General features: G+C 34.7%; 1 protein-coding gene and 1 pseudogene across 1 annotated transcript; both read left to right on the forward strand.

Moving 5' to 3' along the window:
- Positions 1-3,315: 3,315 nt before the first annotated feature.
- Positions 3,316-9,469, forward strand: LOC109090299 (palmitoyltransferase ZDHHC23-A-like). Its single transcript, XM_019104095.2, has 5 exons — positions 3,316-3,783; positions 5,022-5,377; positions 5,593-6,243; positions 7,913-8,080; positions 8,183-9,469. The coding sequence occupies exons 2-5, from the start codon at positions 5,256-5,258 to the stop codon at positions 8,454-8,456; spliced, it is 1,215 nt and encodes a 404-aa protein (XP_018959640.1). The 5' UTR covers positions 3,316-3,783; positions 5,022-5,255; the 3' UTR covers positions 8,457-9,469.
- A 4,289-nt stretch (positions 9,470-13,758) lies between these two features.
- Positions 13,759-16,761, forward strand: LOC109090298 (annotated as a pseudogene).
- Positions 16,762-17,382: the final 621 nt, after the last annotated feature.

Genomic DNA, 17,382 nt, shown 5'->3' on the forward strand with positions numbered 1-17,382 from the left:
CTTTTGATGATTCTTTTATTGACTAGTATTATCTTGGAGCAGTTTAACATTATATTATACATGCATTTCTGCATTATATTTCTCTTATATGTTTGTCATGCTGCTAGGCCGATTGTGTGAAACAATTTTTTTTTCTTAGTTAAAGCATTAAAATAATATACCAGTAAAATCCTATTTATTTATTTGGTGAGTAGCTGTGTAAGCAATTGGTTTATTTAAAATTTCTCTGTCTCCAGTTTGCTGTCACACACCCATCGTCAGTGAATGGCACGTGATTACTGTAAAACATTCCTTCATATTTAAGCTGAATTTTAAATGGGACATAACACACATTCAAAATTTTTTTACAGTTTATCATTACAAAGGGTCCCATGTCACACTCTGCTCTTTCTTTCTGTCTTTGTCTCTTTCTAACTGTTCAACTTGCTCATGATTTTATTACAGAGTGTGTGTAGAGCAAATACTGCAGTCTCTGCAAAAATAGGCACACGCAATTTGTCTCTCTTCCTTGCTTTATCAGACATAAAATGCATAAAGGTTATGGATAAACTGAGTTTCCGGATCATTATGTCATCTCTGTCAGACAGAGAAAGACAACAGGCTACACCCGTAGATGCATTAGACAGACAGACTGCATTAGACCAAATGCATTAAGCCTATAGGTCGGCTGCCATGTGTGAGTGTGTGTGAGAGCTAATCATATGCAGGCTTTTAACACACTCCTCCAGTTAATTCCAGTTCACTTTTAGTCTTCACCATGGAGAAGCTCAATACCAACTGCATTACTGTAAGACATTACAGTAAGAGCTGCACTATCGTAACAGAGCCTAGATAAGACTCCAGAGCCAGTGTGCTGCAAGATATTTTTACACACTAATGCTTTCTTGAGTTGATTATGGCTGTCTTTAAAGGGAAAGTTTAGCCAAAAATGAACATTCTATCATCGTGTACTCATACACACGTTGTTCCAAACCTGGATTACTTTCTCTCCTCTGTGGAACACAATATTTTGTTGGATAGTGGTGGGTGGCCTTCGAGTCAAAAGGTTTGAGAACCACACAGTGTATGTGTGTGGTTTCATTTTTTCTTTTCTTTTTATTTCATTGTATAACCAAACAAGGTCTGTGATTAATTGTATCTCAGATGAAATACTCACAAACACACAAAAGCACACCTGAGGTTGCGTACCAACTGGAGCACAAATTTAAAAAAGATTATAAAGACCAGTTAGAATGGATAAATTCTTCATATTTTGCTTGTGTAATCTGTTTACTTTGTTTTGCCTCAAACGATGAGGTCATTGCAGAAGAACACGTTGCATTTTATAGACTGCTTTATCAGCAAACTGCGGCTGTTGAAGCCTCTTGCACCTGAGAATGCCCTGTAGACGCTTTGTGTGTTGCTGTGGGCTAATCGTGACTGGTGTTTTTGAAATGCTAATGAACTGAAAGTTATGCATATGCCTTTTATTTGGGGAAAAATGTCCTTAACTTGCAGCATGTTTGTAAAAACAAGTTCACATTAAGACAGGAATTGTGCTGGAGCCTTTTTTTATTAAGAGTATATTTAATCCATTTCTGTGTTCGCAAAACTGTAGTCCCAGTGTTATCTGCTTTTGACAGGTTCCTAGTGTGCTTTGCAGTTGGTTTTATGAGGGAACATTGTGTCCTCCTGTTGGTTTAGATCACCACCTACAAGAAACCTGATCTCAGAGGGTGTGGTCGCATCAAACGGATTCACATCTGCCCAAACTATCGCATGAGGAGATCACATATCTTCTCTGCTGTGACCATAGTTTGACCCTGACTTCCAAATATTGCTGCTAAAGATCAAGGCGTCAGCTGCTGAGAACACATACAACCAAGTTTGGGGTGAAGGGTGTGCTGTAAGTGATCTGATGATATGTATGCAGCATCAGTCAAGACTTGGCAGTAATCTAGTATTTTGTTTTTGAATGGGACTTGGGACTCCAGGTGGTGTACCCTCTGCCACTGTATAACTTCACCTCCACACAGGATCACTGGCTCTCCCATCATGTAGCACCTGCTGACCACTGGAAGGAAACTTTTAATGGCTGACAAGAATCCTGCTGGATGAGCAGTAGCGCACCTGGTCTACAGGCATTTAGGATTCTGCTTAAGGAAAGCTAAAATGAAATGCCGAGGTTTCTAGAAAGTTAGTAGCAGAGAGACGTCATGCCCATTCATATTGCTTGGTTTATGTTATTTAACAAAACATACATTATTTTGTTCTTAATCTCAAACTATAAATGAAACACAATACCACCCCTTACCAAAAAGGAGTATACTTCAAGTTTATTTTATTAAGTATACTTAAGTAAAGTTCAAGTATATTTAGACTTTTTGTAAGTATAAGTCAAGTATACTTAAATGTCATTTTAAGTATATTTCTGAGGAGTACATAAAGCCCATTTCTGAGAAGTACATAAAAAGTAAACTAAAAGCATACTTTCCTATTTTTAGTTTAAAAGAAGTATACTAATAGCACACTTGAATAAACTTCTTTTTCGTAAGGGACCTGACTAAATTGCAATAGATAATTAACTTTAAAATAATATATTTATGTAATTTTGTTCTACCGCAGATATTTGTATAAGTACTGAATGGTTTTGTTGCCATGGTTTTTGTGTTAGGAGAAAATTACACCCAAGAAGGGATTTGTATCCCAGGGCCTTTATCCCCATTGCAGGGCATATGTGAAGGCTTATATATTAGAAACATTAGATATTATATAATTATTATTTTTTTTTTTTTTTTTAAGAACAAATGTAATGAATTGTAGAGAGACAATAATTTTTACAATTTCAGTTTCTCCCCATCAAACCCAGAACAGACTGCCTTAGAAGAAATTCATTAAAAAGTAACAGATGAAAAATCTATTAAAATGAACAATAAATAGAAATATGTATAAATATAATAATACATTTAAATAATAAATACAATTAATAGTAACAATAAAAACAACAACATTTAAAGCTGAATGGTCAAAGGTGAAAGGTCATGACGTGCAGCACACACAGACGGTAAACTTAAAAAAAAATATATTGTCTTAAAGCTGAAATTTAATTCCATTATGTTTGTTTATATACTATACACGACAGTATATTTACAGTATATTTGGCTTAAAATTGACGTGAACACAATAGAAGAGTTAAAATTTAAGGTGACAAGGCGTTGCTTCACGTTGTCGCTGTCACGGTAACACCTGCCAGCTTCCTTTTTCAATACCACCACCCAACCCTAATCGGTAACAACGCGTGTAAACAGATCCCTCTCACGCGCCTTCCCTCTCAGAGTGGAGCGTGAGCGCGCAGAGTTATCTATCACTGCCTTCCGGACAGTCCTGAGGATCTTCACGAGCTGCACCTCACAGCCTGAAAAACCATACAAGGACGCGCTTTCCTGTTTATTGGAGGTATTTTAAGGAGCAAACGAAAGATTTTTTTTTTAATAAATATTTTGCTTTCGTTTTTAAATGAAACGAAGACGAGCCTGGACTTCCATCTGCGTTCTTTTATGGGAAGTAATAATTTGACAGGGTTGAAGATCGGATTAACTCGAATACTTCAGCTGGATTTCTGTGGATGACATCTTGACATCTTAGGCAAAAAAAAAAAAAAAAAAAAAAAAAAAGGACACCAAAAACCTATAAGTGCATCACTGAAGATGAGGAACTAATTAAGACTCACCACAATTTGTTGTAGCCTATAAACTGAAGAACTTCATGTGGGATGCACTTCCACCTGTTTTGAGGCTGTTATAGGTAACGGATTGATGTTAAGAATACTTTGATCAGTTTTAAAAGGTTTCAAAATCAAATTATTGTTGATATATATTTTAAGTGGTCTTCATAAATTATTATCACCCTATGTAGGGTTAATTTTAAATCACTGCACATTCAAGGGCAAACCTTTTGTTTACTCCAGGGAACAAATGTAATCTAGAACATTTCAACCACATGCCACTCAATTATTTTCTCTATCCGACAACTGTAATAGAGAACAGCCTCTCAGGGAAAAGTTTTTTGATGGCCCAATTACGGGATCCACATGAGACGTGAGATGGCCTTAATTCAAGATACAAAGAGCGGATTTAGATATTAATATTTTCTGCACTGATACACTACATGTAGATTATTTCTAGACCAGTCCTAAAGTTTATGTGTGTCCTCCTGATTGTCTGTGCCAGCGTCAGATACCAAGTGAGAAAAACATGCGTTAGGCTAGATATCAATGTTAGACACCTAACTAAGTGCTGTTTCTCTGTGACCTAAAACTAGTTTGTGTGTTTAGGTCACAAGTGTGTAAATTGACTATAAAAATTATTCACCTATATTGAATATTTTCATATTTATAATAATGGTAACACTTTACAATAAGGTTCATTAGTTAACATTAGTTACCTACTTTAGCTAACATGAACTAAGCATGAACAATACTTCTACAGCATTTATTAATCTTAGTTAATGTTCATTTCAATATTTAATAATGCATTATTAAAATCAAAAGTTGTGCTTGTCATCATTAGTTAATGCACTGGGAATTAACATGAACTAACTATTAACAACTGTATTTTCATTGACTAACATTAATAAAAATTTATAAATAAATATATTGTGCATTGTTAACCCTAACCCTAACATTAACTAATGGAACCTTTTATTATATATATTTATTTCCATGATGATGATGACGACAAAACAATCTCTAATCTAAAGAAAAGAGCTAAATTCATTCAAAATAAAATAAAAATAAAATAAATCGGAATCAATCCATCTGGTGAAGTTCACTTTTAAATCTAAGTAAGAATTGAGCATCTGTTGTTCGCTAAAATGACACAAAAGAACCAGGATGGCTGTGGCAAAGGAGTTATTAATTTGCACACTTCATAAATCTGTTAATTGCTCATTTGTGAATTGTTCAATAACAATACAATTTTTGTAAAGTGATATTATAAGGAAAAAATCATTATCTTCATTTTTATGTTTTTTTTTTTTTTCAGACAGTGGAACGCATGATTTTTACATGAAGCTTCTGATGTAAAGAGCAGATGACCAGTAAGGAAGCTGAACAAGAAATCTGCAGTCTTCTGTTCTGTCAACTAACTGCAAAAGCTACCAACAGCCTTGTTGCAAGCTGAATTAGCCTCTTCATTCAGCTGACTAAATGTGATCTAAACTGCTCTCAAAGAAAGCTTGATTTCACAGTGGAAGCAGGTTGTCTCTGACATAAAGAGATGAAACGAGAACGTTTTAAGCCCCCGGAACCAGATGACCCTCTGTGCTGCTGTGGAGACATCGACCAGCAAAGAGAGTACTGCTGCTGTGACTGTGAAGAACTAGATGATGCCTGTGAAAGGTCAGAGGTCAACCAGTTAAGATCATGGCATGCAGAGATGGTTTTACATTACATTTATTGATATAAACTTTTGACACTTTACATTTTTACACTTTAAAAAGTGTAGTTGAATTAAATAATTTTGTCCGTTTGCACCTTGTCATTTCCATACATAAAACTGATAACATAATAGTGTGTAAATGATGAATGGTGAATTTGTCACTCTTTCTCAATAGGTTAGTCAGAGGAGAGCAAGACAAGCCAGACATCTTCTCTCGTTTCGTCTCTTGTATGGCTGATCGTTTGGGTTTGCCATGTTGTGCCGTAGGACCCCTTCGATTGGAAATCTCTGTCTTACCTCCCATGGTATTAATTCCTGGTCTGTTGCGAGTAGCAGCAATTAACTGTATGTTGGGAGTTGTTGTCCTAACTGCCCTACCAGGACTGGTGCTTTGGTATTACTATGTGACTCACAGAAGGAAAAGACGCACATTGTTTTTCCTTAGCTTGGCACTTTTCTCCCTTGCCTACATGTACTATCTTTTCCTTACTGAGATCGTTCCCAGAGGAGACGTCAGTAATCTGCAGCTGGTTACTGTGACGACAGGCATGATGTTGACCCTTATCTCCCTTGTGCGCACCAAACAAGGACCAGGCTTTGTCAAATCCCAGTCATTAGCTCAGGGAATTAACAGTATCTGTACAACCAATCAGAGCACAAACATACCTGGAGACTCCGCCCCCTGCAAAGGAATCAGTCAGTCAAATGGGGAAAACGAAGGAAAGAAGAAGTTATGCCCTGTGTGCCGACAGGTGCGCCCACCAAGGGCAGGGCACTGCAGGATCTGTGGGGCATGTGTCCTTCGAATGGACCACCACTGTGTTTGGTGGGTTTCTCATTCCTTCTTCTTTAAAAATTGAGTACGAGCACTTCATTCCTAGTGTGAAGTGTATTAAACATTAATTAAATATTCTCTAAATGACAAAACGATCTATATTTACACTGCCATTCAATAATATGTTGTCGGTAAGACTTTTCAAAGTTTTTAGAAAAAGTCTCTTATGCTCACCAAGGCTGCATTTATTCAAAAATACAGTAAAACAGCAATATTGTGAGAGATTATTAAAATTATTATAACGGTTTTCTTAAAAAAAAAAAAAAAAAAAAAAAAAAAAAAAAAAAAAAAAAATATATATATATATATATATATATATATATATATATATATATATATTATATATATATATATTCAAATGTATTTTATTCATGTGATGGAAAAACAGAATTTTCAGCTTGCTAGTTCTATTCCAGTCTTCAGTGTCACATAATTCATTGGAAATCATTCAGATATTCTCATATATCCTTAAGAAATATTTTTTTATTATTATCAATGTTGGAAACAGTTACTGTGCTTAATATTTCTAGATTATTTGAAAGTTTAAAATAAATTGTTTCAATTGTGATCAATTCAATGCATCCTTTCTGAAAATAAAATTATCATTTCTTTTTCAAAAATCTTTCAAAGTGGTAGTATATATATATATATATGGATAGAACTGGATATAGGCAGGGCATAAATCTGTTGTGTTTCAAAAGTAAATAAAAAGTCACTTTATGGATGTAACTTTATTACATTTAGGTTTTGTATAGCAAATTTGCCTTGTATTATTTATAAAAGTGTTTATTCTTATATTTAAATTTTTTTCATCATTTATATATTTTAAAAATAATTGTATTTACAAATATACACTTTTATAAATGATTATCATATTAAATTATTTACTATTCAATAATTATTTTAAAACCTTTACATAAAATAAATATTCAAAATCTAAAAAAAGTTCTATATGAATTGATGATTTATGATTTATAAACAATAAAAGGAGAGAGAGCATTGTGGCCATCTGCTTTCATTCATAAAGATCACATTTTAATCATCTCAGCTTCACAGACTTACCGTTGCATTGTAATTTTAGATGTTCATTAAAAATATCACTTTACACTTGTGTTTGTTGGATAATCAGTCAACCGAATATATTTTCTGTTATTTCAAATATTAATTTTAATGTTGATATTTGTGCCTTTCCTTCTAAGATATCTGGCTTATTGCAAATCCTTACTACAGAAGTAGCTGAACAATTCCAAAATGAATTGTTTAAATTAGTGGTCATGCCAATGATTTGATTCATTTTCTGATCTCTTCACACTTGTATGCATGTGTTCCCTACCCCATCAGACACACACATATGTTCAAGCTGATTCCCAAAAGACGTCACTGGAGCAGGCAGGCTGGTGAGACATGTGCAAAGGCAACAGGAACACAGTTTTCAGCACAGTAAAGGGAGCTCTCACCAGGCCAATCTGTCTCCATGCTACTTCAACACACACACAGGCACAAATATAAATATGAACATGCCATGAGCCACATAATTCTCATTAAAGCTACATTGACAAGAGAGAAAATAGTATAATTGTTCTAAATTGTTTGAATGAAAATATCTGTAAATGTGTTGCTTATTATTTGTGTCTTGTATGTATGTGACTTTCCATGACAGGATAAACAGCTGTGTAGGTCAAGCCAATCACAGGCAGTTCATTTTGACGCTCCTTCTTTTCCTGGTGACATCGTTCTACGGGATCAGTTTGGTGTTATGGAGTGTATGTCCACAACAGAGTCTATTCACAGCCATGTTATACTGCCCTGGAGTCTATAACCAATACAGGTACGCCACCCATTACTTCTTTATGTATTTAAGGGAAAATATGCACATACACAGTGTGTTTTCAGCCTAATGTAACACTTTTGTGTGTGTTTGTGTGTGTAGCACAGCGCTGTGCTTCACGTGTGTGTGGTACAGCGTTATCATAACAGGTGGTCTGCTCCACCTGTTCATCCTTCAGATCATCAATGTCAGTTACAACGTAACAGAACGCGAAGCTCAGATTGCTTTGCGCAACAAAACTGGCAGACGGCGCTTCTGTGGCCTGGTTGTGGAGACAGGCATGTATTCGCGAGGCTTCCTCCAGAACTGGATTCAGTTCCTCACAATGAACACGGATGAGAACGGTTCCCCTTTCACCTTCACAGTCATGGTATGAGTTAAGGCACTGTGGACATTATCCTGGGTGGAATTTAAACTATAATTATACAAAATGTTAAACAACTAAGCGTCTGATTAGGCCTAAAGATTTGGTTGACACATTTACCTTGTTTTCATCTGGTAGAATGGTTGTATTGTTAATTATGGACAGTATGGAACTGACCAGAAGCTAAGCAGGAACTTCAAGGCAGTCAGTTTAAATTGGTGAGCAAACGTATTCTTTATTCCAGTGGTCATCTGTATGGACATATTGAATTTGGTTCAATGTGACCAAAGCCATGTTTTCATGAAATATAACAAAACTCTGCAACTTTATGGCATAAATAACCAGACTGTATGAATGAAACATGCTTAAGTGATCAGACATAAGTGGGCAACTTTGTAATCTGAGTTGCAATCAAGTGTGTGCTTTTAATGACAAGCATGTGAAATATTAAGAAAACTCGATCTGATGATAGAACTGAGAAAATAAATGTGACATCCTGAAATATTCCTGCATTACTGCAATTAAGAAATGTGATAATTACATATATTTAGGATTGAGCTAAATATTTTAAAGGGAGAGTTCATCAGAATTTTTTTGGAACATGAAACAAGTTCTCTTGATATTTCATAACTATCAGTTAGGACAGGGACGTTGAATAGGAAGAGACAGTGTACAATTATTATTATTATTATTATTTTTCTAGAATTTTCATTTTTGGGGTGAACTATCCCTTTAAATCTGAAAAGATTTCTTAAGAAGTTTTATCAGCCTGCCAAATGCTAATAAAACAAAAAATACATTTTACACCAAATGTATGAATCCTTGTAATTGTAAATATGCTGCTACCTTTGTAGTGTACTCTCTCAGGACAAATGATGTTGTACACTTTCCTGTAATTACAGGTGCTCACTGAACAGCGGTTTTAAGTTATGTTGAGGTGTACTTTACAGTTCTGTATTGTCATCTTTAATGAGCATCCATCATTTCATATGTGTAAATGAATACAAATAAATAAATGAAATGAATTCTGTCATGCACAGTAAATAGACTGCCACTCGCTTTAGTAAGAGTCATTGGTTGTGTTGATTACTGTGGAAGGGTCGTGAGTGACCTATCTACCTTTGCAGATGAAAAAGACAGGAAGTGTTTTTAGAACATTGCTGGGCCTCTTGCCTTTGTGCAACCACAATGTAGATTGAGAGCAAAACAGAAAAAACACTTCCTCTTACAAATATAGAAAATAAAGTGAAACTACAACACTAAAATATTATAATTTTAATTAAAAAAAAGTTGAATATAAGCAGTGTAAAGCTTACATTTTTATTTAAACAAATTGTAGTGTACAAAGAGTATCAAAGGTTTAAAATCTCTCACTAATTTAAAAATGGTAAGAAAGTACAACAATCACATCTGCTCTACTATACAGTCTTAGATGTGATCAATCTTTACATTAAGTTTTCTTTTTCATTTTTTTTTTAAGATGTGATTTGCCCTGCCCCCACCTTATGTGATATAGAGCCATCAGGGCTGTCTTTGTGGTTACTGTGTGTCTATGCAAAGAAATGCATCGGCATCACACGTCCTTGTAGCACAAGACACCATGAGGATTGGACAAACTAATTCTCTCTTGCCTGAACAGCACTGGACCCGTCTGTCAATAGTCTTAATAACCCTTATAACAGGTATGTGTGTGAGAGAGTGTATGTGACTGTGAGACACACACAGAGAGATTTGCTATGTTTTTGTTGTTATTGGTGTTTTTTTTTAAAATATGTATATTGGCTATGCTACCTTTCAAAAAACTGAGATCTGTAAGATTTTTTGTAAGGTGTTTTTTTGTAAGAATTCTCTTGTGCTTTTTTTTTTTTTGAAATATTGAAATATTAATTAATAATAAAATAACTCTTTTCTTTTTAAATATTTTTTAAAATTTGATTTATTCCTGTGATGGCAAAGCTGAGTTTTCAGCAGCCCTTACTCCAGTCTTCAGGGTCATATGATCCTTCAAAAATCATTGTAAAATGCTGATTTGGTGCTCAAGAAACTTAAAAAAAATATATATATATTATTATTGTTACTTTTTATCAATGTCAAAAACAATTGTGCTGCTTAATATGTTTGTGGAAACCATGATGCATTTTTTCAGGATTCTTTGATGAATATAAAGTTCAAAACAACAGCATTTATTAAATATTTCCTAACAAGGAGAAGACTTTACAGTCACTTTTAATCAATTTCATGCATCCTTGCTGAATAAAAGTTTTGATTTCTTTCAAAAAAGAAACAAACAAACAAAAAAAAATCTTACCGCCCTTTTTAAATGGTAGTGTAAAAACCTTTAAATGGTAGTGTTTTAATTTTAAGATGAATATAATGAAAATGTATTTTAATGAACTGAAAAAAAAGATTTAAGATACAGGAAGAGAAAGCAAAAACAGGTTCAAAAGCAGCTAAAATAAAGAACATTTACAACTACTATTTCATTAAGTGTGCTATTTTATACTGTTTAAAAACTGATATACTAATCACAAAAAATAAAATAAAAAATACTCCTTAATTTCTGATAAATTATGAAAATTGTTGTTTGGACAATTACATGGTTATTTTTTTGCACTTCTTTCTGTGTTTGTTGCAGGGGCCATGACAGATGAAGATGTGATTAGAGCTCTGTTGGGTGGAAGTGCGTCTTTTAACTTAAAGGTTACAAGTACCATGACAGTAACCCTAGCTGTATGGAACAAGTGTCCGAATCAGAAGGTTTTTGTGTTCAGCCCTGACCATGGACTTACAATATTGGACAGCGGCTATGCTGGTCGTCTTTCTGTAAAATCAAACCACAGAATTATACTGGACAAACTACAAGAGAGTGACTTTATAACTTACTGTTATGAACTCACCACTTTCCCGCATGGGAGTCTTCAAGGACAAATTAAGCTAGTGAAAACAACAGAAAATGGTGAGAATACTTATTTTAAAAGACATCTTCCTTAACATAGCACAAGGCATATTGTCGGTTAGCTAAAACTAAACCCATTTTTGTTATTACAGATGATATTTTTTATTTATACAGATTTTATACATATTTTATGGCTGTTTACCTTAGTCATGATTATCATTTAAGATTTAGAATCAAGTATAAGGGACTCGACACAAAAGAGTGTTACAGCACTTTTCTGTTAGATAGTTAACCACTACCGGAAAGTATTCAATAAAAACTACTCAACAATAACAAACTCTCTCTTTGTTTAAAAACATAATACAAATAACATACATCTGAATCAAATGCGTCCTAAAGTTCTGACAAAATTCAAAAAAGAGAAAGATAACAGAGTGTGATCTGTGAATTTATGTTTGAAGATTTGCTTTCGCTTATTCTTATAGTTTTTTTTTTTTTACTTTGTTGTAACTTTATAATTTGAGTATAAATTTAGTGATGCTTTTTTATGCATAGGCCTGCAATTTTTCAATAATAAGAAACAGAAATAAATGAAACATTGTGTTAATCTTCTCTCAGGTGACATGCCCATCATGATAATCTCTGTGGGATGCAGCATAGGTTTAATAGTATTATGTGGAATCGTCGCTGGAGTGGTTTGCTATAAGGTAATAACCCCATTCTAATGAACAAAATTCAACACAGCAACATAAGACTTAAGACATAAGAAGTGGTTTTGTGAATGATTACACAGAAATGCATTCTGCTTATGTTTAATGAATAAGTGTGTGCCACACTTCTTAAAAAAAGTCTTTGAATGCATTCTGCAAATGTGTTTTAGTAACATCAGGTTTCATGTTTCAATTGATGTTTAGAAGAGGAAAAGTAACTTAGCAGACACTGCACTGCAACCTGGAGGCGTTTCTGGTGGTCAGCCCTCACAGAATGAAGAAGAGGTGGAGAATGAAGACTGCAGTTACCTGGATGTTAAGTAACCTAACACAGTATGTCTATAATGGATATTAGATTTACAGATGGAGATCCATAGCAAAAAAGAAATCAGAAAAGCCCCATGGGGAAAATAATCCCATGTGGACATGCACACATAAACATTTCTTGCTAGCTTTTAAAATAAACATTCTTATATTAATTTTTATTGTGTAATATAATATTTTTTTCTGTCAGTGCCAGTAAACGGTATGTCCCTTTCTTTTGTTTTGTTGTTTATGTTGTTATTTTCCCATCATAATAACTTAAAAATATGATAATATAATATGAGAATATGATTAGGATGATCAGAAGATGTTTATTGGCAGTTGAGTTTTAGTCACTGATCTGGCCTCATCAGATCAAAAAAGGGTCCATGCTAACATCATTATACTCTAGCTGAGTTGCATTTATGATTAAAGTCTCCTTTGCTGCCTGAAGTGTTTTATACAGTCTATGGTTTCAAGTAATGATCACTGTAAATTGCCAAAGTCAGAAGTGTAAAAAAAAATAAGCTTACTCGACCTACCAAGTTGCATTATCTTCGCTGTTCAGATGGTGGCAGTGTGCAAGATTAAACGAGTCTATGCAAGGCTGTGGTGCATATGAACATCTCTGTGGATTTCTGTGAAATAATACTCGCACATGTATTATTTAACAACAATGTTATTTAGTAACTTGGCAGACGTTTTCAACTAATCCAACTAATTGTTATTGCATTAATTGCCACTTTTAAATTCAAGAGTTTTTGCTGTATGGAGATGCTTTTATGTATATAATATTCAGTATATGTTGTTATACCTATTAAAAAGAAAAAAGTATAAACATGAAAAGTTGTGTGAAAATCATGTGTTCTCTGCAACTGAAAGACCAAGCTTAGCTAATGCTAATAAGTAGGCTACTATATTTAGTATATTAAGAGTCATACAAAACACAAGCCGCTGATTGTGCTTCAAAACGCGTAGTAAGGGAATTTTCTCAGTGGCCTCAGTGTTTTCACTTTGATTATTTTCTGTCTGATCATGTTGCGTTTTCATGCACACGCTTCTCACGACAAGCACAAATGAACATGAAGATTAAAAACACAGAACAAAGAAAAGCACCGAACGCACTATGAGGTTCTCATGAACACAATGCATCCGTTGCAATAACCAGCAATTAAAACATTTATTTTAACGAACAGATTACAATTCCCATTCAATCTCGTTTATTTTCACGACACCTAATTAAATTTGTTATTAATTTAAGCTTAGTGCCTCTCTTAAGTTATAAACGATTATTTAAAAAAACACATGAATATAGGCAAAGGGTTTCCGGATTTAATTTTTAATCTTGTTACAAAACAGCAAGTATCACCATACTCCACTGATGAGTTCTCGATCCTATGATGCTCGATCACATGAGTAGATGAGATTCTTGCTTGACTTGATTGGCTGTGAACACTTGGCTCATCATCACCGTCAGCCAATGAGAGGCCGCCTCTATGTTCGGGCACGCTTTAAAACCCACTCAGTTGTAAACAATGACAGTCAATCATTTCGCTCGCTAAGGTAAGTTTATTTCTTTAGTTTTATTTGTGTATTTATATTTATTTATTTTTTTTTAGAGGATATGGAGCTTGAATTGTATTTACTTGCATTTTAGCTTCGTCTGTAGTGGATAAAATTGGCTTTGCAAAATTGTTTAAACTTAAGATGAAGCAGCTATCTAAATATATTCTAACTTCCAGTTGTTGAACATTATATATAATATTATTTGCAGACTGAGGATTTTCTCTTTGTTACTGGTTAAAACATTTACTGCTATAATCTGTGTAACTCCTGTAACATTCCGTAAAATTATATCTTGTTCTCTGTCACAGTCTTCCAGGCAGGATGATGTTGTTTGCCTTGTTCTTCACACTATGCTTGAGTGCAGTGTTTGCTGCTCCAAGCTTAAACCAGCAGTTAGATGATCACTGGCACCTCTGGAAGAGCTGGCATGGAAAAAACTATAATGAGGTGAGTAGTGATTGAGTCTATAGCCAAACATATGTTTCAACACAATTGAAAAGCAACATCTTCATAGCCTTTATACAGAACATTTAATGGCTACAATGTCTTGTTTTCTTCCTCAGAAAGAAGAGGTCTGGAGGAGAATGGTGTGGGAGAAGAACTTGAAGAAAATTGAGCTGCACAACCTTGAGCACTCTGTGGGCAAACACACCTTCCGACTGGGCATGAACCAGTTTGGTGATATGGTGAGCAGTTCAATATGACTATGATCTAATTTTTTCCCCCCTGCATATAAATTGATCATACTTATGATCAACACTGAGATCACTTGTTATTTTTATAGGACCGTTTTTTTTTGCTTTTTTAATTTTTTTTTATTTATTTATTTTTTTATTTATTTATTTTTTTTTTTTTTTGGACAAATGAGGAGTTCAGACAGAAGATGGATGTTTAAAGGCTCATTGTTCATGGAACCCAGCTTTTTTGAAGCCCCACAACAGGTTGACTGGAGAGAGAAGGGTTATGTTACTCGCATCAAAGACCAAGTAAGCAGTCTATCAAACTAGTTCCTGGAGCTTATGTTTACCATATCTGGTGACGTTTTAAGTCTGCATGCATTGCTTTAGTGATTGGTAACAAAATCCTGTGTTGTGATCCTAGAAACGTTGTGGATCTTGCTGGGCTTTTAGCTCAACAGGTGCCTTGGAGGGTCAGATGTTTCGCAAAACTGGAAATCTGGTTTCTCTGAGTGAGCAAAACTTGATGGACTGTTCCAGGCCGGAGGGCAATCATGGCTGTGATGGAGGCCTCATGGAGCAGGCCTTCCAGTATGTTCAGGACAACAATGGGCTGGATTCAGAGGAGTCGTATCCCTACTTTGCAAAGGTAAGAATCAGTTGTGCTCTTTCTGACTTGCAGATGCTAATGAATATCTTATGGCTGTCAACCTTAAGGGTTTGCTCCCATTTCAACCCTGTATGATTGAGTATTCCATAACCTTACACGTCATGTACTTTTTTTTTTTTTTTTTTTTTTTTTTTTTGCAGGATGATCAGCCATGCCACTATGACCCCCGTTATAATGCTGCTAATGACACTGGTTTTGTGGACCTTCCCAGTGGTAAAGAACATGCTCTAATGAAGGCTGTTGCTGCCGTGGGTCCTATAGCTGTTGCCATTGATGCTTGTCATGAATCCTTCCAGTTCTATCAGTCTGGTGAGTGATTTTATCCCTGAGCTGTGTAAACAGTCTAATTTTATCACTCTTGAATATTATATTAAAACTTGTACACTCTTAAAAATAAACGTGCTTCATGATGCCGTAGAAGAACCTTTTTGTCTAAATGGTTCCATAAAGAACCTTTAACATCTGAAGAACCTTTGTTTGACAAAAGGTTCTTTGTAGCGAAAGAATGTTCTTCAGATTATAAAAAAGGTAAAAAAGATGGTTCTTTAAAGAATCTTTGACTAAATGGTTCTTTGTGGAACCAAAAATGGTTCTTCTATGGCATTGCTTAAAGAACCTTTTGAAGCACCTTTATTTTTAAGAGTGTATGTACTATTACAAAACTACATGGCTTGCCTTTAAACCTGAAGCAGACTGAAAGTTTGCAACTCCTTTCTAATGTTCTACTGTAGGCATCTATTATGACGAGGAGTGCAGCAGTGAAGAACTTGACCATGGAGTTCTGGTGGTTGGTTATGGTTATGAGGGTGCTGATGTTGTTGGGAAAAGATACTGGATTGTGAAGAACAGGTATGACCTACCTCTGGTGTCCTTTTTAATGATGCACTCGATTCTGATTTTTCAACAACATTGAAGGCACAACCTCATTTGCATGGTTTTTAAACTTGTTCTGTATCTTTAGCTGGACCGAGAAATGGGGTGACAAAGGCTATATCTACATGGCTAAGGACCGACAGAACCATTGTGGCATTGCGACAGCTGCCAGCTATCCCCTAGTGTAAGGCCACTGGACTGTGTAATGCCAGTAGTTGGCCTACTTTGTGTTTCTTTTAATTTGTCATGCTGTTTTTAATTCTACCGTTTTGGTTTATTAAATATTGTAATGCAATTAGGACTTTAATATATGGCTTTCTTTATGAACACTTGCTCTTTTTATTGTTTAAAGTCACTTTTAGTCTTGAACACTGCTGTTGTAGAAAGTTTCTATTGAAGTTAAGCTATCTTGGAATGCACTAATCTATCAGAACTTAACATTTTTCTTTTGATGCAGTGAACTATTTTCTTTTGAGATGCAAGTCACTTTATTTGTAGCTTAATTTGAGTAATGGCGTGAACACTGCTCATGTCAAGTGTTACAAGTATGTGTACAAATTCTGTGCTTTATCTACTTGACCTGTAAATGGATAAATATTAAATCTACTGGTATAGAAAACTATGAGCGTCTGTATGTTTATGTGCACATGGGATCTCATGCAACGAAGAACAAAATGTGGTTTAACCAAAGGCCCAAGCAATAGTTCTGTTCTGAAGAGCATTGTTAAAGTTTAGACTCTTAAGCCATTTTCTCACCCTACTGAATTGTGTAATCCAATCATTATTTAAGCATGTTAGGAAACGGACTGTCAAATCAAATTTGACCATGGCAACACTCAACTTTAAGTTGCAGAATACTGTTCCAAATTGGTAAACAAAATAGTGTAATCAATGGACATAAAACCGGTTTAAAAAAAAATAATTAGTTGGCGCAAATGGTACTACTGGTTTGCTCTTTGTAGATTAAAACCGATTGGAAAGTATTGGATGATCTCTACTACCTTTGTCTTGAACTAGGGCTTTTTGTTAACACCTTCAAACATGGTTTAAGAATGGCCACATGATTGAAAAGCACTATTACTGAGCTTTGGGCAATACATCTAACTTAGATTTATTTAGCCTATATATATATCTTAAGATTACCAGTGCCATAGGTCTTTTTCAAATCAAGATGGCAAAAATGTTTGTGTATATAAATTAATATGAAACTTAATCTATTCTTTAATCTTTTTATTTTTTCTAC

Source organism: Cyprinus carpio, chromosome A5 (genome assembly GCF_018340385.1).
Source record: "Cyprinus carpio isolate SPL01 chromosome A5, ASM1834038v1, whole genome shotgun sequence".
NCBI lineage: Eukaryota > Metazoa > Chordata > Actinopteri > Cypriniformes > Cyprinidae > Cyprinus > Cyprinus carpio.

Coding starts and splice junctions, on each gene's coding strand:
- LOC109090299 (XM_019104095.2), top strand. CDS start 5,256: ATGAAACGAGAACGTTTTAAGCCCCCGGAACCAGATGACCCTCTGTGC. Junction 6,244..7,912: donor ATGGACCACCACTGTGTTTG/GTGGGTTTCTCA, acceptor TTTCCATGACAG/GATAAACAGCTGTGTAGGTC. Junction 8,081..8,182: donor GGAGTCTATAACCAATACAG/GTACGCCACCCA, acceptor TTGTGTGTGTAG/CACAGCGCTGTGCTTCACGT.